At 36.6% G+C, this 23,847-nt stretch overlaps 1 protein-coding gene across 1 annotated transcript in view; it reads left to right on the top strand.

The window, feature by feature from the left end:
• PEPD (peptidase D) overlaps positions 1–23,847 on the top strand; it is a 140,851-nt gene that overhangs the window by 28,118 nt on the left and 88,886 nt on the right. The window contains exons 6-9 of the mRNA XM_062586556.1: positions 1,080–1,141; positions 7,818–7,862; positions 14,572–14,647; positions 16,078–16,124. Of these exons, the coding sequence (XP_062442540.1) occupies positions 1,080–1,141; positions 7,818–7,862; positions 14,572–14,647; positions 16,078–16,124 (230 nt within the window). The remainder of the gene's footprint in view (positions 1–1,079; positions 1,142–7,817; positions 7,863–14,571; positions 14,648–16,077; positions 16,125–23,847) is intronic.

The following is a 23,847-nucleotide window of genomic DNA, read 5'->3' as shown; positions in this document are numbered from 1 at the left end:
TCATGAGGGCTGCCCTTAGCAGTGAACACTGAAGCAAAGAAGGCATTCAGTAATTCTGCCTTCTCTGTATCCTTTGTCACCAGGGCCCCTACCCCATTTGGTAGCGGGCCCACATTTTCCCCAGTCCTCCTCTTGCTACTGATGTATTTGAAGAATCCCTTCTTGTTGTCCTTGACAACAAGACTCAATTCCAAATAGACCTTCCTTGTCGTATCTCTATGTACTCTGACAGCATTCTTACAATCCTCCCAAGTAGCCTGTCCCCTCTTCCACGTTCTATGTACTTTCTTCTTCTGTTGAAGTTTTGCCAGCAGCTCCTTGCTCATCCATGCAGGTCTCCTGCCCCCTTTGCTGGATTGTTGATTAATTGTCACTCTGTGAGCATCCCACTGTAATCAGGATTTTTCACATAACTCTTGGCCAAGAGGGTGGAGCTGTGATGCTTTCACATTTTTCCCACCACCACAGTAAAGCCTGGAGTGGAGTAGGGAAGAACGTTCCTTGTTCTCTTGGCTGAGTGGACGCTTGGTCCTCTCTTCTGGTGGTCTCATTCCAGATACAGAACCGTAATGCTGCTCTGCAGGGTTTCCCACATGCATGTTAGAAGTGCTCATCTAACACTATATAGCAGGCAAAATCCTCTTGCTTATGCTCCTTGCATGAATGGCAAGCTGTAGGAGAGCAGGATACAAATTTACATAGTAAGCTTTGCTAAGGCAGTGAAGAATAAATTCTTTTCAGATAAGATGACTTTAAAAAAAATCTTGAATGTTTGCTATTCTCTTGCCTTTTATTATTGTATTGGTCTCCTAGCTCCCCCTTAAGACATAAGGGAATTAGAAATCTAAGGCTGCCAGCTTCTTAAGCAGTGCATCCTAGACTGAATTCTGTGCTGGTCTCCTTTCAAACAAATAATTGTCTGTATTGATCTCCGCTTGAGTAAACAGTCTGTAATTTTTTTAAATAGTGGTTTCAAATATTCTAAATACTTACTGTAATTGGGTTCTGCCCATTATTTAAATTTTCACGTACTTGTGTTTAGCTCAGAGTGATGGTCCTTTTGATCTTTTCCCTCCCAGCGCGGTGTTAATACTGATAGTGGAAATGTCTCCAAAGAAGCTTCATTTGAGGGAATCAGCCAGTAAGTGATAAAGTGATTTTATACATTAATTGTTGCACAGTTATGTTGAATTCATTTTATATTTCACATTAAATGATGTTTTTGCTAATGATGGGATATTGAATGCCAGATCAAATGTGTTGATATTTCTTTTGGAAAAAAAAATTGGCATGCTTGTAATTATTTGAAATATAGCAGGATTATTTTGGAAATCTCTTAGCTTATCTAATACTAAGATCATCTGATGTTTTTCTTTCTCCCTATTTTCTTTAAGTATATAAAAAAACAAACTCATTCCCCCTTTCCACTTTTGGGGATGGAATATTTGTTTTTAGATTTCAGAAAATTTTGTTTTTTTTTTTTTTAAGAGTAGTTCCTTTCTTTTACTAACTTGCACAGTAGTAAGGTATATATTAAGGGTTCTCGTGAGAGCATTCTTCTGAAAAGATGTAGCGTAACAGGTGTAAAATAAAATATCACCTTTCTGCATAGATACGACCTTTCAGTGTCACCTGATGTTGTCTTTTTATGAAATTTGACTAGTAGTGGGATGGAATTATCCTCCTACAGATAGTATTTTGAAAAAGCAGTTAATAATCTATTATAGACCTACTATAGGATGCAAAGATGATCTGAATTGAGATCTCAAAATTGGTCTCAATTTTGAATGGAGTACAACTGTCTGTTCTGTTGTGATATCCTAAAATGAGATTGTTTTCCATGTTAGCTCAAGTGCATGACAAAAAAGACACAAAACCTCCAATGAAAAAGTCTATTAAAATAAACACTCTTGCTGTGATGTTGAGTGGATGGCCTTTCTTTGATCCTTGTCTCGCAGTCAGCCTACTCTGTTTTCCTCTATTCACTTCTGTCCACAGCATATCACGCTAATCCTATGGTGATGGCAGTACACAGAATGGGCTTTTCTCTTTGTCGATTGAAATGAAATCTGGAGTCCGATTGCGTAACTACTTTGTTCTCCCCTTTACAAGCAACTAGAAACTTAACTCTGTCAGAGGTGTAGACACTAGAAAACCATAGTGGCAGACACTTTTGCTGCTCAATGAGTTAAATACATGCTATTGCAGAAAAAGAGGAAGCTATTTTTATGGAATATATGTTGCCCTTTATGCTGTTAGAGCAGTCTTGCATTCTGTTGTTGTGACCCAACCGATACTCATCTGTCTTCTGCTCTCCAGATACAAGTGTACTCACTATGTTCTAGATGGAGTCATACCTTCAGTTTTGTCTGCAATACTTCCACATGAAACATAAACAGTTATTACCTCCAACAGTAATTCCTTTTGGGAATGATGTACAAAGGTCTGTTTGAAGTATCGTAAAGATTTTTTTGCTTACAGAGTTTCACGCAAACCCTGGAGTTCAGTTAATAACATATTACTAGTCAACATTTGGGTAGGAAGCCACTCCGTCTGACACTGGACTTGCACTTGTGATGATGTTTCCTGAAACACTCCCAGGGTGAATGATTTTTATCACTGGCTTTCCTCTTGGTGGTAAACATGCTCATTTTGCCAGTCATTTGGGGGAGATTTCTAGCTGTTTAGCAGATAATTTTCATTTTGTTTTGAGAGCACAAAGTTGTTCATTTTGAGCCTTTGATAAATTTGGTTAGTGTCTTCTCCACTCCTCCGCTGCTCGCAATATGGAAGAATACTTCTTGTTTTTATTGTTGAATATGCTAGCAATTCCCGCCATCTCAGCTCTTTTGACAGATGTAATGCCTTCAAACCTTGTGTCATTCCCTTTGTTCTTTGAGCTCTCAAACTCATCCTTCCGCCTTCATGGGGGCTGTCAGGTCTGGTGTCAGGAGCTGCTTAGTTCCCATGACCACAGCAGGCAGCGTGGAGATTAAACACTGCTAATTGAAGAAGTGGAGGAGGGCGGGAGCTTTTTTCTAAAATCTTCTCTCCTTAGACCTTTATAACCATATATAAATCAACAGTTTTGTTTTGTTTCTTTACACAGACCCAAACCAATTTCAGTATTTCAGCTTTTCTGTTTCTCCACCTCTCCTCTGTTAAACACTTTCTTTATTAAAATGTTTAAATTTCTAACATTGTGATTTCTTCCAAGATAGTTAGCACCTGGAGTTTGCACCGAGCAATGTGCTTTTTCAGATCTCCCTTCCCTCATGTCTACCATTTACTTCACATTCCCTGTTCTCTCCTGTGAGCCTTTGCTTGGCCAGACTCACTGGACTGTGGTTCTGTGAGGTATTTTAATACTGTGTTCTCATTTGCTTCCATTTTCCGGCTACCTGGTCGAGATGTATTTGCTTGCTAGGGCCCCTTGTTTCTCATAGTCCCATTTGTTTTTTTCCTCCTAAAAAACGCTGTGCCCCCATGCGTTTTTTTTTTTTTTTTTTTTTTTTTTTTTTCCCTGCTATGGATGGTAATAGAAATAATGTATCATTTCCCGAAACAGCTGAATCTTGCTCTCTCTTTGCAGGCTGTTCATCTGGTCCTGTCAGAAGCTGCCATTTTCTTGCCCTAATGATGTTGCTCCCTTCTCTTACTTTTCTAACCTTTTGAACTTTTCCTGGAACATAATTATCTAAACTATTTGATTAATTTTTCCACTGTAATAAGTAGTCATTTGGCTTTCACTGCGGTCATGGTTTTTCTCTTGTCCTCACCCTAAAAGTAATCTCTAGGTTATTTTTCTCTTGCCAGTAATGAGCAAGCTTGATTTTATATATCTGCTGGTAATAGAGCCCATAGTAACAAATCACATCATAGGATCCTTTCGTATCTTGCCTCTTATCCCTTTTAAAAAGTATGCTGCATGTTTAAGAGTTGAAGAAAAGTTTGTCTGCTGCTGCAATCTGGGAAAAAAAAAAAAAAGGCAGAATTACTTTACTTTGAAAAATATCCTGCACACCCATGTATAGTATCGTGGTTCAGTGGAGGGAGTAGTATGGGACAGGATGACCTGGACTGTTTACTACTGTTGTTCCCTGAAGTCAACTTTGTTTGACTGTTACGAATCCTACAGGAAATGACTTGCTGTCACTTACTTCAGGTGCATTCTGTGTAGGAGACAGATTTCTGAAGCAGCTCAAATGCATTGTTTTCTAGAAATACGTGTTTCTGTCTGCCAACAGAGACTAGTTCTGTTTTTGTAATTTATAGACCTGTTTTTCAGACAGGAAAACACACAACATTCTTTTTTTTTTTTTTAATGTAATCATGTAGCTGTTATGTAACACTTGTAAAAATGCTGTGAGGCAATGTGACTAAACCTTGTAGAAAATAGGTTTTGAACCTTCAAGCTGTGTGGGTATTGTGTGTACTGCTGCACAAAGCTTTGCTCAACATACTTTTTTTTCGTTGACAGAATTGATTGATGTAAATGATAGACAGTAAGGAATTGTACTTAATGTTTAATGTTTTTCAGTGAAAAAACACACCTGCTGTGAACAGCAGTGAAGATGAGCTGGCTGCTAGGCTAAGGCCTCTTCCTTACTGCCTAGTGGAGTCAATTATTAGAGGAAAGATGTAGAGTAGAAAGTTCTAATATCATGTATGAATATAAGTTTTAGATTTTATCAGCATGTACACACAAACCATATTAAGCAAACTGAGGGAAAAAAGGGTCTCATTATACAGGAGATGTAGATTTCTTAAAAAAAAAAAAAAAGGAAAAAAAAAAGAAAAAAAGAAAAAGAAACCTAATGAAATTGCCTTGCATGTTAAAGGACAACTGAGTATGAAATCAATTTCAACATGTCATTCAGTGTAATATGTCTTAGTTTTGTGTTGATTAAATGGGAGCATTAACACATGCTACAGACTGTAACTGTAGCAAAATGTCAATTTGCTTTTTTCCTTAAGACACCTATCTCATCTTTTAAGGATTGTCAATTTGCAAATTGCAGTAAAATGTGGAATTGGATGGCTCTACATGATCCTCTTAGTATTAGGACAGTCCATGTATTTTTTAGTGAGTTATTAGCAAAATCTAAGCTTGCTAGAAGGATAGGTATTTTTATTTTATGTAGAACTTTATGCAAAAATTGTGTAAATAACACCCTGTTTGCGTATTCCAGTTAGTAATGACACACACTTCCCCTTGAGCCTTATCATTTAACTAGTATCCTTCAGAATGTGGTTTCTTCAGCGGCCTTATTGCTAATTAAAGGAAAACATAATTTGAGTCATTAGTTTTAGAATTGGAGCAATTATAAATGGGGCAGCCGTGCCGCCCCTCGCACAGGACCCATAGCTGTCACAAGCTAAGCAGAGCTGAGACAGTTCAGTCCTTAATTGTGGGCTCCTCAGGAAAAGCTACGTACAGTGTATGAGATTTTCTCCTGAAACCGAGTTGGTGCTCTGTCTCTGAGGTCTAAGACTTTGTTTTATACTTGACGTTATTTCAGAAAGTCTGTCTTTCAGATGAGAGAGAAAACAGCGGTGCTGCTTGTGACCTCCTGGCCTAGCCCTGTACTCCCTTGTTTTAATCCTTTCTTTGGGTTAATTGGCTTTTCCACCTGACAGCAACTAGAGTTTTAAGCAGCTGCCGCATGTTAGGTGGTCCCAGCCAGTTCGGGCAGCACCAAGACAATCCAAGAGGAGGCCTTCACGGTCTTAGAGGCACAAACCAGGGACGATGACAGCATATCTCTTGGCTGAAACACTCTTCCCTAAAATGGCACTGAGCAAGCTATTTATGGGCCTAAACTTATATGCATTATTTTTTCCTTTTTTCTTTTTTGATACCCAGACAAGATATAATTATTTGTTTGTTATGAGATTTGTAATTTTACTGTTCAGCTGGTTTGATTTGCTTCTGGAGTTCTCCATCTGTACTTAAAGTGAATGTGTCAGATTCTTGAAAGAAGAGAAGTGTGTCAGCCTTCAGAGTTTGTGTCAGCCATCTCTATCTGGCCTTTCCTGCCCTATAATTTCTTTTTTGCTTCACTTCCATAATAACAATAGTTGCTTATACTTGTCCTATTTACATAGAGCTGGTGACGGGACTCTCTGGACTGCTGCAGTATACCCTTATACTTGCTTTCACTAATCTGCTTTTTTTTTCTGACTTAATGACAAGTATTGAAAGTCCTAGTATCTGCTGTGGCATTTGCAGCTTAAACTGCTCTACATCTTGATTTCCTGCAGTGTTGCTAAGTAGCGTGTTTTCTAGCCAAATGGAGAGTTCAATCTTCTGGGTTTTTTGAGTTATCGTAGATTGATTTTTTTTTTTTTAAATGTCATTCATCATTTTTCCTCTGTATATGCTTTATTTAAGTGGCTCTTCATTTTAAGAATTATTTCTGCATTGAACTATTTAAATAGTAGTTGTTGGCATTATATTCAAATTGGAAAAGTGCCTTTATCTCTGGTGTCACAAGACTTTTTTGTTTCCAAGTGACCAAATTTGTGATTTTTGGCTATTCATGCTGTTTTCCTTTTTCCACTAGTTTTTACTTAATGCCTGTAATACTGACTACCATAGAGCTTGTCTCTGTTGAGTATTGTGATCAATTATTGTTTTCTGTCTGAGCTTGGAATAGGAACACAAAGCTCTGGACCTTCACCTTTTTAGATTTTACAGGTTTATGAGCACATGCACTTGAAAAAAAAAAAAAGGAGACATAGGCTTTTGGTCTGCTATCCAAGGATGCAATAAGACCCTGGTATGATTAGAAGTGACTTTCAAATAATTTTTTTAATTGGATTTGTGCTTTTGTTGCTCCTTTCTGAGGTATAAAGAATGACCAGGAACCTGGAATAGATTTTTCTTCGAAAATGCGGGAATATGAATTGTGGCCTTTCAGCATTCATCTGAAGATCTTTTGGGAGCCTTAGAACGTTTTAATTTTCCTAAATGCTCTAACTGAAGAGCTGACAGTCCTGAGTCAGAGAAAAATATCCTTGATGCAGCATACTCCTTAGACATTTAAATTGTAAGCAAAAGCCTTGAAAATCCTATTTGTGTTCCACTGAATTGCTCAGTGTTTTACTCCACTGGCCACTCTAGTGTTATTGCTTAGAGAGCCTCAGCATAGTTCCAAGAAGTCATGAATTGCTAATGCAGGAGATAAACAGAAGAATAGTTATGTTTGGGAGGCCGGGGTGAGATGGAAGCTTTTGCTTTGCCTCTTCTGTAGATCACAGAAGACAAAGAGAGGTTGTCTTTCTTTTCACAGTTTTCCTCTAAGCAAACTTCTTTGTCACATGCCACTACTATGCACACACAAAAATTTGAATGCAAAAAACAGAGGACAACACTGGCAATTCTTTGTGTTTAATTTCACTGAAGTCAGTTTGAAGGGTAAAGTTAGTCATAGAGCAACTTAGGTTGGAAGAGGCCTTGAGGTCAGTCTGGCCCACCTACCACTCAGAGCAGTGAATTGGTAACTTACATTTTACCTTTGTCTAAAGAAGATTTCTAAATATTTCTTCCACATGTTGTTACTCTGTTTTTTGCACATTCTTAAAAGTACGTGGCTTAGTCTCATGTATTTCACAGTGGAATACTTGCACAGTAAAATAAGTATGTACATTCTTCGCACTGGGATATACACTGTTGTTAATGAATTCTGATACTATATCTGACTTTGCAAGTTTTTGCAACTTCAGAGAGCACGTTTTTTAAAAACAAAGTAAATAGGCACTCTCTACTGTTGTGTGTTGTGTGTTTTTTAATGTTTGTATTTTTTGCTCGTTAGATTTAACGTGAACAACAAAATCCTTCACCCTGAAATTGCAGAATGGTGAGTAGTGTAAGCCTTCCTATCTGAGTACTGTTGGAATTGTTTATATTCTATACCATTGCTTTAGAGAGATTTCCTCAGCAGAAGCCTCCCGGTTTACTATGTGAGTTTTAATTTTTATTTGATTTCATGTTGGAGGTGGAAATAATGTACAGAAGTAAACTCACTGTTAAGTGACAGCACTGAGTAGTGAAGAAATCAAGTAACATTTCTGAAAGAAATAAGCATCTGTTCTCAATACACATTTTATAGAAAGCCTTTGGAGTTAATAATCACATCCATATATGGATTTGGATGAACAGGAAAATAACTGAGCGTAATTCATATTCTAGCAAGGAAAAACAAAGACAGTATTAAAACTGTGTCAGAATAGGTAATATTTAATAAGATGTTATTGTTTCCCTAGGATTTATTTTAACAGCATTAATTTTTCTGATTTATTATTCATATACCTGTGCATTGTAATTCTAGGGGAATTCTACTGCCTGTCTAGAACAGACAAAATTAGAGGGTGTGACTAAGTATTAGGAGCATACAAAGCTATTACATCTTATCAGCTTTCTTCTTTTGATCAGCATCATTGACTTGATCCTTAGGATTGCTTAAAAATTAGGGCTTTCTAGTTTTTTATTTAGGATATTAGCTGAAGAGACAACAGAGTGTATTTTTGTTAATGAGTTAGATTTTCAACTAAGCTTTTTGAGTGTATTAGTCTGGAAATGAGGAAACAAATCCTTGGTTAAGACAGCTAAGCTCAGAATCCTAAAATGTAAACAGGAAAGTATACGGTCTGACTGCTACTGTTGTAGCTTATTGTATTGCATGTGGCTATTTATTATTCATTTTAATATTTATTATTAGCACATTTGCTAAGAATGATCTTCTGCTTCATCTATATTTTAATTGCTTGAAATCTAGGCAGTTGTTTTTTGAACATCAGTGCTATTTCAGAATATGTGGAATTCTTAATAGGTCAGATTTCTGTTGTTACAGCCACTTTTCATTCCTTGGCATGGTGTAAAATATTTTAAAAGGAAAGTGGGAAGCAGGGAAAATTTGACGTTTCTGTATCACTGAACCACAGGTGAACCTGTAGACATGCAGGACTGGGATTCACTGCTGCAAATCCTGCTGAGGAGTGCAAAGGGATGCAAGTCTTCTGTAGGACAAAATTTTATATCTGAACTGTTCCAAGCTTCTAGAACTTTGACCCCATCTGTCCTGCTCCTCCCTTTTCTGAAACAGAGAAGACTTTATTTCTGAATTTAAGAGTTAGTCCATTCTTTGAGATGCAGAGTCTTGAGCAATGAATGCCGGGCACAGGAGCTATGAAACTGGGGTGTGGAATGTGCTTTTCAGATGCAGAACTTAAACACATTTAGAAAAACTTCATAAAGAAGCAGCTTAGCAAATCCTATTTTATTTTGAAAATACCATGAGTGTTATTAATTAATCAAGCTATTACCATTACTTAGTGTTAGTGGAAAGATCTAAATATACTTGCGTTTCTTCTGAGATCCCTGATGCCATGTTACATCACTTACAGAAATAATAGAAAGGGTGTAGGTCAAGTTAAAAGTTCTTCATAAAGTCCACTTTCCCTGCTGAGACAGCTGCTGGTTTTTTAGCTGGTTGGTTGATTGGTTTGGGGTGGTGCGTGTGGGTTGCTTGTTTGCTTGTAGACATCAGGAACTTTCAGCCATGGACACTCCACAATCATGTGCCCAGCAAGCAGAGATGATTCTCCAAGCACCTTGATGAGCCTTTTGAGGAGCAGAGAAGAGAGCTACGTCCTTGACTTGCCTACTGGTGCTGTTTCTGTGCTCCTTCTGTGCCTGCCTTTTTGTACTCCTGTTAGCAGAGAAAGACAAGGGGCAGCAGAGAAAGGAAGGAGGCCCAAGAAGGGCCTTGCCTGCCATCTGGGCTTTGGTCTACAGATATACTGGACGTCAGGGAGAGGGATGACAGCTTCAGCTGTGGGGGCATTTTGGATTAGGGCTGCAAGCTCTTTCCTAGGTTTTTTCCTAAGGCTTTTGTTGTAGTGCTGTTCACCTTACCAAGGTGTCACCTGATGAGCTTTTTTTCCACCTCCCTCTGTGATATGGGGTAGATGAGGGGATTAAACATCTCTCAGAGCTCAGGGCTGGCTCTGTGCCCTGAGGTTATGCTAAGGCAGATGGAGTAGAGAGGAAATGCGAGATACAGCATTTGGAGGCAGCTCATTTGGTATAGAGGGGATCTCTTTTATGAATGCTAGTCCAGAATTCTGATTTTGTTTTCTCATTCTTAAGTGGGGAGAAATACTTGGTATGCATTCACCCTGCTTCTGGCATTAAAGAAAATAGTATCCTAAGTGAAGCCAAAGTTCAGATTTGCATTCAAGAGTGGTTTAAACAGTTATATCAAGTTTGGTGGTTTTCATCCTAAATTAAAGTATTTTAAAGACAATCTTTAGAATTTAAATATCTAGTGAAATCAGTAAGTGCCTGACAGGGTATATGTATTAAAACTTCCTAAATTATGAATTTCCTTAGTATCTAAAGTTATTGCTGAAGTAACTTTCTTTGAAAAGCAATAACCGTTTTAGAACTAAGAATATATTTCTTTTAGGAAGATGAATATTTGATATATTCTGGGGCAACGAATTCACTGCAAGGGGCAAAGAGCTTGTGAATAATTAAGGATCTATTGCCTTCCGTGCTTTCTCTCCTTTTTCAAAATCTCAACATTTTCTGACTTATTATGAAACTTAAAGAAAAACTATAAAAGATTCTGACCTTAGACTGAATTTGAATTTTAGCAGTTTGCAGAAGTGTTTTAACTTTTTTATTTTTTCTTTTTTCTTCTTTTTTAATGAGTGAATATGACTTCAAATATATTTAAATTTCAGAGTTCTCTTTTAGATTCACACTGAACATCTACACTAAGAGTTGATTTCAGCATTTTGAAAAGCTGAAAAAAAAGCATTCAGTGAAAAAAAACAGCATCCAATGAAAGACAAATTCCAAATTTGTTCAGTTTATCTCCCTAGTAATCAGAAGTAAATTTTCCTATTGCATCACTTAGCAAAATGGGCTATTTTTTACTTTAGTGTACCAATATCTGTCTGCCAAAATGATAATGATATTAGAAGATAATTATTTAGCAATGTATGGGTGACTTTGTGCTTGTATATGCTATACTTTTCCATAATCTAAAAAGAAAAAAAAATTTGATAGTTACATGCAGAAAATCTCATATATTCTTTATTTTGCATTGCTTTGATGAACAGCTATAACCGTTTCTTCAGGGAACGTATGTTAATGTCCTAAAGATTAGCAGAAACTTCTGTGTTTTCAGAGTTTTTAAAGATTTATATTATAAACATCTTTTTCAAATTTCTCAAGATGAAAGCCAATATTGTTCAGTGCTCGTACAACTATCTTGCAGAATTTTACAGTAATGCTTCTCCTTTGCACACAGGCTTTACTATGTTACTACTTCATTGAGCAAGTTTTTATGCTAAAGCTTGCAGAAGAGCAGAAGTATATCAACTGTGGTAGAGGGAAAATTTCTATAAATGAGGTGTGGAAAGGTAACAGGAGTGATTATAGAGAGTGAAGAATGCAGAGTGTTACTTGGACAGCATCTACCCTTTACTAGGGGATATGCAAACTGGTAATGTTTCCAAAAGGACAAGGGGAAGTGGACATTCCTATTTGTTTTCCATGTTTGTCACAGAAAACAGCCTTTAAAGTTGCATTTATTAAAAACAACAAAACAAGAAGACTGATAAGCACTGAGCTGGAAACTGAAAACTAAATATTTTTTGTTGGTATTCTCAGGAATGGTGAATGCACTTGGAGAAGCAAATGTTTGTGTTTCTTGAGAAAAAGCACTGATTTAGGAACGTGTAGTGGAGTTATACTAGCGCCATGGCTGTAATTGCCTGGAATTCTGTTTACTTTTTGACCACTTGATTAATGGAAATTAGGCCATGCGTGACTGAAGTGATGCATGTTCCTGCTTCAAGCTTTTCTCCTCTGTCAGGTGGTTGGCACAAAAGATGATCTCCTCTTACAGCAATTGTAAATAAAAGCACAAAGTGTATGGAGGAGAAGAAAGTGAGAGAGAAGAAATCTTTCTGCCCTGCTAAAATGAAAGAAACCCCATACATTAATCCTGACAATAATAGACTTGTGTTTCTCTTTAACTTGATTGCATTGAATGGTTTAGCTGTTAATCTGAGACTTGTGTTACTTGCTGACTCTGTATTTTTACAATATTACAATCACTGTAAATGATTTGTTTCTATTTAAATACTAATGAATATATTCAGTGTGTGTAACTGGCCCAAGAACCGTTTTTAATATAACGTTAAAGTTCACCTTAGTACTCAAATTTAGTGCTTTCTTCCTACCACTATGAAAGTAATGTTAAAAGCAGGGAAGTAAAAAAAAAGTCATGAAAACTGCAGCCCTCTCCTCACGTGTAAGATTGCCATACAGTGCTAACCAGAGTTCTGGACTGGCTGTGCTTTCTGCCTGGTTTGGAAGACTGCCGTCTTTCACATCCCCACAAGTAGTGAGAAGGTGCTGGAATACCGTTTGAGGGTAAATTTGATCCTGTTTCTGCATAATTGTACATCCTCCTTTTCTCTATTAACAGTTAGTGGTGCCTTTTTGTTGGTCTCAGAGTGACTAAACATTTTCTGTAAGATGTTTCAGGGCTTGACCTTGTGTGGATGAGGGTGAGGAATTCCGTACAAAAATCTAAATCTGAGGCTTAATGTTGAATTCCTATATGCAAAAAGATACCAGAGAAATTATGATCTACAATAAATGCCTTGACCCTGAAGCCTTATGACCTAGTCAAGTAAAACAGATTCTAATACTCTTTGCAACTGCAGTTGAGCAGTTATTAACTTGTATTACTTGCAGATCCCAATAAAGAGATTAGATATCTGAATTATGAAAAAAATATTTTTCAGACATTTGCAGATCAGGAATATGTGCTGTATATTGAAAGTAATATAAAGGCACATCAAACACGTATTAAATTATCCTGCTAGTACAAGCAGTCTTCCGAAGAACAAGAACACGATTAAAAAAAAAAAATCTATAAGCTGTTACTTCCTCAGTCTAACATGAATATATTTGAGCTACTGTTCTTTGTCTTGACTAAAAAGTGGAAGCAGAAGTTTGTTCCTCATCCATGGTGAACAGATTATACCATTCTGGTGTAATTTTTTCACCTTTGCATGCATTTTAGAACCTAGTACTCATTCTTAACATACATAAAGATTATTTTGTATCATATCCCAATTTATTAAGCATGTCTAACTTATTCTCCTCTACTATGTTCCAGTTTATAAAAGCAGATTGATTGGTATCAGCATTTAACAAAAATGTCTGTCATTTGCCAAAAAAAGTTGTATTTGAAAAGAAGTGACTGTACTGCAAAGCAGTGCAATCACTGTCTGTGGGGAAAATGCTGTTATCACCCATTAGAGGCACTGATGACTGAGAAACCTCTTTCTAGACTCATTAAAACAAACTACGAGAGCAGGAATACAGTAAATAGTCTTCAACAGCAGTATGATTAGGAACATGTTGCAATAAAAAAAAGTGATGTCTTGGTGACAGTTTCAAAATCTAACAGTTTATGGTAGTTTTTAACTGCTGCAAGACCTGGAGTGCAATGCCAAAATACAGTTTAAATGTTTCCACACAATTAAATGGATTTGGTTTTGTTCTTTGTAAACAATAGATCGGTACTTCCTGGCTGCCATTGAGATGGACATGTGAATTTTTAAGAAACCACGAGATCTTCAGTATATGTAAAAATGGAAAGAGTAGGTGATTTTCATAATAGAAGATTATGAAACTCTCTCTACTTCACTGTTAATGTCACACTATAAATAACTGCTTTTATTTGAAATACACAGTAGAAAGAGTAAGTGGTAAGAGATTAATGATAAATTTTCAGTAGAAGGTCAGAAGTGTATCAAAGGTCTAAATATGCACAAATTTAGTATCTATTAGGGCATGGAAAAAAAACCTGTCTTTTGTTTTTGGTGGTTTTTTTTTCCTGGAAACATATGGAAGAGAATGGACATTGTAACCATTGTAACCTTGATTACTGCTTCAGTATTTTCTGAATTGCCTTTTTTTTTTTTAAAGAAAAAAAAATACCAAGCAGAAATAGCATTTGGGTCATTCCTCCCCCCCCCACACACACTTTCGACATATTGTAAATAGGTGGGAATTGAGATTATGCTGAATAGAAATTCTAGAGCTCTGGGAATTTCATTATGCAAACTAGCTTCAGATTGTGCTTAAAAAGTAAATCAAGTAAGCTTGTAGAAATGTTCCATTTGAAGTAATGTCTGAGCCATGACAAATACAGAAGTACATTGCTTTTGTTTCTAATGTATTATAGAATGGGTTGAGAAAATGTTAATTGGACAACTTGTTTATTAGTATTAAAGTAATGCAGGCTGGTGTTTGAAATGCCTGTGACTTTTCTTTGTAAGATTGTTTTGCTAATGGTGAATCAATGCTAACAAAATATTGCTGTCATGAGTACTGTAATAGATTTTCACTCTTGTGTTGCACTCTTTTGAGGTGTATCTAATTTTACTGTAGATGATACGTTGTGTTTCAGGGTGTTTTATTCTTAGTGTGCCAAATTGCAACCTAACATGATTTCTGTTCTACTTTTCTTTAAGTCGTGTGATTAAGACAGACATGGAGTTGGAAGTTCTGCGCTACACCAATAAAATCTCCAGTGAAGCTCATAAAGAGGTAATGGATCCTTTACTGTTAATAATTTTTGCTCTTAGTGTAACAGTAGTACTCAGAAAATGTTCTCAGCAACCCTGAATTGCTTAGTAATAAAATAATGGAAAGGCTGGATAAAAATAAGAGGATAATATGCCTTCTATTACAGCCCTGTAATACACCTTGCATTGTCCTTGAACTCAATGGTGCATTTTTGATACGTGAGAAATGAAGTGTGGTTTTGAGCAAAAGCTGGGAAGCTTTACTTCTGCTGAGGCAGAAGGTGACCTGCTTGCAATCTGTCTGTCCTGTATGCACAAAGACAGACCTGTATAGAGATGGAGAAAGATGGATTTTTTTTTTTTTTTTTCTGGATACTGTCAGCAAGTGAATCTCTGAAACATTTTACTCAGTCCAGGTCCATCATAAAAAGAGGGAATGTTTCCTTGCACCATGGAGTATAGTCCAGGGATGCCTTCAATTGCTCTGCAGAGATTGGTATGCCCAGGCAGCACAGTGCTTCACCATGCTGTTGTGATGACATAGCAGCATGGCAAAGATAAATCCAACCTCTTGGGGAGGCTGCTCAGATCGGACCCAGTTGAGCCTTGCCGCTCTCTGGATTTGGATCACAAAGTGGACTTGAGTATCAGTGCTGTACTCTGTGTCATGGTACAGAGGTGCCATGAGTTGTGACTGGTGACCAGTGAGAGCTTAGTTAAAGTAGCTGATGAGTTCACGAACTCAACTATTGTCTTTGCCCCTGCTCCTCAAATACCTGGGCTATCTGTGAAGTGTGAAAATATTTTAAAGGAAATATTGTAAAATTACCAAGTCTATGAATAAAAGCACTTGCATTCATTCCCCTTTGTCCTTCATCATCTTTGAATAAGCTTGTCCCATCTGAGATGATTCCTTTCACACAGCAGCTTTCTAAAATTCGTAATTCATAATCAGGCAAAGAAATAAAACAGGTGTGCGTTCTCAGCAAATCTGAGAGCACAGTTCAGACTTACAAAATGTAACCAGGTGTTAATTCTATAGTCACTTTTCAGATTACAAAGTAGAAGAGAGAATCTTCCTTTGTTGTACATTCCAGTTCACAGTTTTGTTTTGCTGGTGCTTCATAAAAGTAAAACACAAGGACTTGCTGCCAAGTGTACTGGAGCTGTCAAAATTAAGCATGGGTGTTTAGATGAGCTGCACTTCATTAGGATATACTTATGGCAATTAGATGTGCTTTAGTGCTGAAGACTGCAGGCATTCATAAAGATTAAAATTAGTTTGATTTCTAATATAGTTTTAAAATGCATTGACTGATGTAAATTTAAATGAAGTACAGATGATATTTTTGTAATATACGTTCCTCTAGAGATACTCAGTTATAAGTCATAAATTCATGAATATGAGATCCCTTCTTGCTAAGAATGTCCATGTTAATATGTATCTTACAGGTAATGAAGGCAGTAAAAGCAGGTATGAAAGAATATGAGATGGAGAGGTAAGAGTTCTTTCAAAAGTATAATAAAAGGAAAAAGTCTTTCTTTAGTAGGAGTAGAAGCAATAGCTGAGTAAAGCAAAGCAATAGCATTGATTTAGTAGAAGCTGAGAGCTCATTGCTGTTTCAAGATTATTTGAAGCATTATTTTATTATTTTGAGGTGACATTTCATCAGTTTCAGGCATATATTTCATGATGGTTGATTACATTTTGGTTATGGTTTAGTGTAGTGTAATTCTCTTGGAGTTTTAGTAATTGACAGTAACTTTACAAAATAGCCATTATTATTGTTTGAACGCATCCAATAAAGCTGTGTTTATGGGTAAACATTGCCATTATGCTGGTTATGCTTAGAGGACTACACATATGAGTGTTTAAGAACTTTATAAAAGAAGTGTTCAATTACATTTCACCTGCAATTACAAGTCAGCATTGCCTGTGCTTAGCCTGTACAGGGAGTTCTCAAAAAAGTGGTGGACATCTGTTAAGAAGTCAGCAAGAATACAGCATATATCTTTGAGGATTGTGGTTGTTACTCTAATATTGAAACACTGTGCAGGCATATTTAGGAGGCATTGTCTACTGGTAATTGATAGAGTAATGACATGTCCAAATTAAGGAAATTATTGCTTTCTCTTTTAAATCAATATTTTCATTAGATTATCATCAGCCTATCTTATAAAGCACAGTTTTGATCGCCATTTCCATTTATTTTTAACATGTATATGATATCTTCAGTTTCCAAAGTGTTTGCCTAATGAGGCAATAGAAAATAGCAGTAATCTCGGTTACTCTTGCTTCTTTTTGTCACTTTTCAAATGTTAGTAAGCGGGCTAATTGGGAGACTCTGTGAGGTAAAATCCAGTGACCTCAAAATTTGTCATCAGGATGGGCATAAAACATCAGGCAGGGCATAAAACAGATAATGCCTCTAGAATATAAGCAATATGGAAACTTGTGTTGCAGCTAAAAAATTTAAAATTTACAGACTTCAAATTGGTGCTACAGATACCACTAACTGACAGGAAAAAATTCAGGTTATGTATAAGGCCTGTGCTATACATGCTGATAGTGAAATTTTGGCTCTGGAAATCAATGGAAAGCAGCAGTTTCTATAGAGGGGTTTGTTCTAAAGTGTTTTTGAAAGTTGTAATCTTGCACAGCTACGATCAAGCATAAATTTCACACAACAAATACAGATACATACGCTTCTGTAAGCCAAAGAGCTGTACTGTATTTTCACTCCAGGACTTTTGTTCTTCTCTGGCTTCTTCCATACACATCCACCTTTCCAAAATATATTTTGTGTCTTTCAGTTAAACAAGATTAGGCAATTCTCTCTTAAACCCTTTAAAAATTGTCTTCTATTCTTCCATGTGATAGGTTATAATTCTTGAAAGAGTTTGAGGTTATTTCACTAATGAAAGAGGCCTTGGCAGACTACCTCTGTACTGTCTGCCTTTGAGACTATAATTAGGATTTAAGTTTCTGCCACTGCTTGGAGTTCATCCTTGTTCCAGTTTCTCTTCTCTTATTGCTTAGTGGAGAAAGCAAAATTGTAGTTTTCGTACCTTTCTGAAAAGAAGCATGTAGTTGGAATTTTTAAAAATAATTAGAAACAGTCCAGGAAATCTCTAACTTGCATACAGATAAACCCATTAATGTTGTCGAAGAAGGGAAATGCCAAAAATTTAAAAACAGATGACATCCAAAAATAGACAATTTTTGTTGAAACTGTAGATTTTGTTCTGTTATTTTTCGTCAACAAGCTAAATAGCTTGCACCCTACACATTTGGTGCATCCAAAACCTAAGGGGGCAGAAAGCAGAAATTCTCCGTTTATGTAGGTTTATCAGAAGTATCAAACAGTTTATAATTGTCTCTAAGGATCTATGGAATTATTTCATTCTCTGATATTCCTAGTGCTTCCGCTCTTCCTGTGAAAGCTTTCCAAGGTGTGTGTCCCTCTATCCCACATCCATTTGCAGTTCTCATTGATTCCTGTGAAACTGTGATTAAAAAAAAAAAAAAAAAAAAAAAACGGATACAGATATCTCTTGAAAAGTAGTCTTTTTTTTTTTTTTTTTTTTAAAAAAAAACATTCATATTGCTCTACTTTAGATTCTCTGACGTTGTGGAGTATAGCACGTCCGACCCTGTATTCTAGGAAGAATAATAACAAGAGATCCCAAAAGCAATTAAAGTATTCCATTACGACTTCTAGGGCGTAAAATTTGCCTTTTCTTTGTTCATTAAGTTTAGCAAAATGGGTCAAGTTACTTCTGAAGTATAATAAGCAAAAAAGTGCTAAAATACTCTAGTAAACGTATTTAAGAGTGAACAGTATATGAAGCTAGTATATTTCCAGATCTATTATTGAGAACATTCTCTGAGAACTAATTGGAAGGAAATAAAATAAATTGTGGTGAAATCTCTCAGTAATTTTTATGAAGGTTTAAAGCAAAATTACAACAGAAGTATTCTGTGCAACTAAGTACTACTAGTAAATGATTTTGAGTAATGCATTAGTACTGAGGTGTATAAAAACTGAATGCATTTAACTGTAATTAGCATTATTTTTTTTTTTGTTTTTGTTTTTAGTGGATGTTATTTAATATGTAGTCAGTTGACTTTAAGGAGATAGCCAAAACAATTATCTAGAAAGAGTAATTCGCAGCCTGTGTCATTTCATATAAAGCTATTTTTTAGGTCAGATTTGGGATTTTCTCTGAAGTAGTTTGTTTAGTATTTGTGCTTATCTTGTGTTTAATTAATCTTCTCTTTAATTAAAGGTTTTTAATTATGATGAAACTACTCTGTAGTGAATATATGATTAAAATACAGCAAAATGATAAAACAAATAAATCACTTCAGCTTGAGAAGTTTGATAAAAATTCATGTTTCAGCTAAGTTGTTTTACATTTATATATATCCACCAAAATATTTAAACAAGAAGTACTAACTTGGACCTACCATTATTGTTTTAGGATGCTCTAAAATGCTGGAGATTTATTCTACAGAACAATGTTTATCAATTTGTAGAGCAGTGACTTTTGTCTATTTTTATTATGTTTTACCAAACCAAATTTTGAATCTTCTGTGCCTTTTCTCATTTATTCCTTCTTTTTTTAATTGAAGAAATCTTATTTCAAGATCTTTTAAGATCTAGATGGCTACCTGGAATTGTTGATTTGATTGGAGAAAGATCTAAAAGTATATCCTGCAGCAACAGAAGCAATAACTGAATAGCAACATGCCACATCGTGTTGAACACTTGACTGTTCTGCACATTGTCTTTTTCTGCAGTCGTGTATTCTGTCCCTGACAGTGCTGGAGGCCCTGCAGAAGGCCTGCGCGCGCACTTCTGAATTCATTAAATTGTAACGTACTCGTCGTTGCCTGGGCTGGGCAGCAGAGAGCCAGGCTTAAGCACTCGTTCAGTGGTCCCGAGATCTGCCTAAATTATTTGCCTATCTCAGCATGGGTGTCCCCGCACTGTTGGCAAAGCGTCTCGTGCAGGGGCTCTTTTAGATCCTTTCCTGCAGCCATACCAATTTTTATGGTGAACTAGAATGGTTGCCAGCTGAGACGGATGTAAGTTCTTTATCTTATTCTTTCTAATGCTTCCCCTGATTGTAAAGCAGAGCTTAGACTCTGAGGTGGTTTGTTGTCAAATCTGTCAGTGCTAAATTTCACTATCTGTGTGGAAGTTTGAGGGCACTCTCATGGATTGTGCTCTCATCTTTCATTTATTTCCCTCTCTTCTGCTCCGATGGAACAAACTGAAAATAAAACACGTATTATTTCACTAGAAAAAATAGCCAGAATCATTTTATTTTCCTTTGGGTATTTTATTTTAGCGAAATGCTGATTATTTTAGCTAATCTGGATTTGCCATTTCCCATCTTTTCACAGATTTTGCTCTTTGAACATTCTTGGGGAAGTTACTGACTGCTGCACCAAATTATCTTTAAAAATATTTTGATTTTCTGTGCCTGACTTGACTTTCAGATTCGGAGTTTCAGCTGAAGCATAGCCTTTGACATATATTAATGCATAGGACTTACAATAGTAAACAAAAATGACCCCATTAGATTCTCTTGAAATATAGGGTGACTGGCAAAAATATAGAAGTGAAATCTTAGCAGTTGCAATTTGATGTGGGAACCAGTGTCGAATCATTCCATGACCCTCTCTGGTATTTGCATATAGATTTATTTTTTATTAAGCAAGAGACTAGCACTTAATTAACCTCCAGCAGCATGCACGTCTGCTTAGTGACTGAAATGTGATTTTCTTTTCCTTAAAAATTTTTATTGAAACCGTTGTTAGGATTGTGTAGCTTGGAAATGGTTTCACTGCCTTGTTTCTCAAAGCTGCCTCACAACTAGAGATTATTTTGTTCAGTGCAAGTTACTGTTAAAAGGTTGGACTTAAGAGTTTAAAATGCACAAAAAGCTCCTAAAAAGGGGGAGAAGGCTGTCTCTCTCTGCTTTCTTTAATCTACTCATTTTTCTTTGTCCTGCCTGCCTACAGTCCTGGGTGATAGGGCTGGTATATGACTGCATTTTATCTATGCAATGTTTGACTAGTAAGATAATACCATACCCAGTATTACTTGTTTTGTCTTTGTGTCTCACACTATTAGGAGTGCAGAAGTAAGAAACAGAGTGGCAGAAATTCCTGCCTTTAGTAGAATGTCAGCACACTTGGACAACCAAGGAGCTTTTCTTCAAATAGAAGTGAACAGAGGCTTGAGAAGAAGCTACCACCTGAGCTGGGTGGCTTTGTGGTCAACCAGAGATTGCCTGTAGGAGACTGCAGCTGAGGGTGACCCAAAATTTCCTGAAAAAAGTGGCATGAAGTGAAGTACAGCAGTTCAGGCTCAAACAGACATTCTTGACTCCTAAGAGAGGAAAGAGACTGTTTTGAATAATAAGGCAATCAAAACAAGTTTTTTTCATACAAAGAATGTTTCTCACAGATGTATGAATTTATCATTTAAAGTATACACCTTAAAAAAAAATCTGTGCAGGAATTACCTACTTTCACTATCACACAGCTCTTAAAGAGCACAGTCAGCCAAAGTGTCTACAGCCTATTGCAGCTCTGACAGCATGTGATTCGTAGCTCCAATGTGTAGGTGAGTTGGCCATTGCATTGCAGGTGTCCAGCACTCTGTGGGAAGGCAGATGTAATACCTTAGCCGGGAGGAGAAACTGGATTTAGACAGAGACTAGCTAAAACCTTCCCTCTTCCTTTCCCTTTTCCCTTCTCTCTCCCAGAAAACCGAGAGGGGATCTGCTGGTTGGCTCCATGTAGAGCCAATCTCAAGTTGCAAGCCTACCTCAGTTGCAGTATCATGGGTTTTAGTTCCATACGATGCAGTTACACTGCAAATTCATTTCCAGGCACTACTTTATGATTTTTTTGTTTAAATTTGTAGATTTCCAACTATTCTGTGTGATGTTTTTTGCCTGAATTTTTGGCATCTAGATTTTTGGATATTCCTGGACAACACTTTAATTAGCTCTTTCTGTAGAAGAACACTCTTTAATTGCACGGGACTCCTCTGTAACTTGTGACTGAAGGCCCACATAATTGCACTTCATTTTCTATGAAAACTCTGTGGGATCAGATAATATGAGAACTTTAAAAGGAAACCTTCTGTCAGTACACAGATGACAAAGAATAGTACCCTACTGGTGCTAGAAAATAGTTCCCTTCAGAAAGAGAGGTCTGTGAGAATATACACAACATGCATATGTGCAGAACTAGGCTTGTTTGTATACCCAGTTCTAAATGATATGTCATTGTATGCCCTTACAGGATTAATAATATAGTTTTACTATGATGATTCATGATCACCTTTTTATTATCTTTTGGAAATCAAAAGGTAGGGAAAATTTTTATTTTAATATTCAATCTGATTGAAAACTAGAAGTGATATAAATTTATGTGGCTGTTGTGTAGAATAAATGTTACTCTTAATATTAGGGAAGGAATAAGTTTTCAAATTAGCAGTGATCTCAGTTTTTACTGAATCTGGCATGGAATTGAGATAGTGAGCTAATTAGCATTACTAATGACAAACTCAAATTTCAGATTATGAAATCGAACTCACCATAAAATACAGCAGGCTGAACTGATTATTATTTGCTGTGTATTTTGTTCATGCTTCTTCAGACAAGTCAAAAGTAAAGATTCCACCACAGGTGAGGCTTTATCTGCATTGTGAACTTCAGTTCAATAATTTTTGCTAATTGCAGTAGAATAGGGAGATGGGAATTTTGTTTGTTGGCCCTTTCCTTTGATGACCAAAAATGCTACATAATTGCACTTAGGGGCTTGAAGCCCAACAACTTGAAACAGGTAGAATGCTAAAGCAGTCCATTAATAACAGGCTGTCACACGCTGACCTTCTGAAAATCTAAAACATTTCAGACAGATGAAAATGAACAGATTCTGTTCCTTGCTGCCAGCGTACCCCCTGCATACATTCTTTTCTAAGTAGGTTCTTACAGCATGCTCATCAGGGTAGTGCGCAAGTGCTACCTTTTAACATATTAACAATGTTACTAGTATCTGATATGGGGATTTTTGTTCATTTTGTTTTTTGTATCACCTGTCCAGGGGAAGAACTGTGTACTGTTTTGGCAGGTGGTAGTTTTTTAGTATACAGATTGTATGCAGTATTGAGTATATTAACACAAGGTTATACTTAAAGGATAACATGGCATAGTTTCTTTTAGTTTAATTCTTCATGCAGATGAGCTTGGTCTCATTTGTAGAATGTTGTATTACTCTTACATAGTGTCACTTTTGACACTAGGTCATCGTAGGTCTTTGTCATAGTGCTTTAAGTGAGCATCTCTTCAGAGTTCTTAAGTGTAGTCATTGGATGCGTCTTAGAGACTGAGATTACAAACAATTAAAAAAATATATGGGAAGTCAGTGAAGGCAGCAAATGAAAAAAGCTGTCAGTAATTGTCTGTGGTGAGAGGTGCTACAGTATTTGGGTTTGCTTAATGCTTGGTGCCCAACCATGCTGTATTTCTTGTGTCCGGACAGAGCAGAAGAAAGCATCTGTAACTGAGTTGAGTTGTGTACCAGGAGAGAGTTGAGTCCCCCGGCAGAGCTGATGGAAAACAAACCCTAAATGAAATTTAGGATTGTGAAGTAATCTGAATCATATTAAATAACTTCTGCTAAAAGGGGTTTGCCCCTGTTGCTCCTCAAACTCCAACATTACTTCTGGATTGCTTGGATTTTGTTTTTGCCAGCTCTTCCTGAGTAGATCAAACTAAGCCTTAAGGCAATCTCAGCAAATGAAGAATACAAAGCACTTTGCTGACAAGTCTGTCCTCTGATTCATCTAGTTAAAACTGTATATTTAAAAGAACCAATGAGAAACTTGGTATTTGAAGGCTCTACAAGTTAATCATTTAGAGTCAGGTACAGTTACCCTCACTTCTCACTTGATGAAATCCTCTTGAAAAATGCCATTTCTTTTGGGCATATTACACTGAATTTCTGTTGTTTTTTTCTTATTTGCAGATGAATCTGCTACATCTGGTCAAGAGTGAATGCTAAAGATGGACGATATTCTTATCCTTTATCTGTGGTTAGCAGATAGTTTGAAAATTGTGTGATCGTGTGCCTGTAAGTTGTAGATGTTAGGATTGTGTGAAGTTTAGGTTTTTAGAAATGATATATTAATAGCC

Source organism: Rhea pennata, chromosome 13 (assembly GCF_028389875.1).
Source record: "Rhea pennata isolate bPtePen1 chromosome 13, bPtePen1.pri, whole genome shotgun sequence".
In the NCBI taxonomy this organism is placed as follows: domain Eukaryota; kingdom Metazoa; phylum Chordata; class Aves; order Rheiformes; family Rheidae; genus Rhea; species Rhea pennata.
Note: the sequence above shows the minus strand (reverse complement) of the source record. Positions and strands in the feature narration are given on the sequence as shown.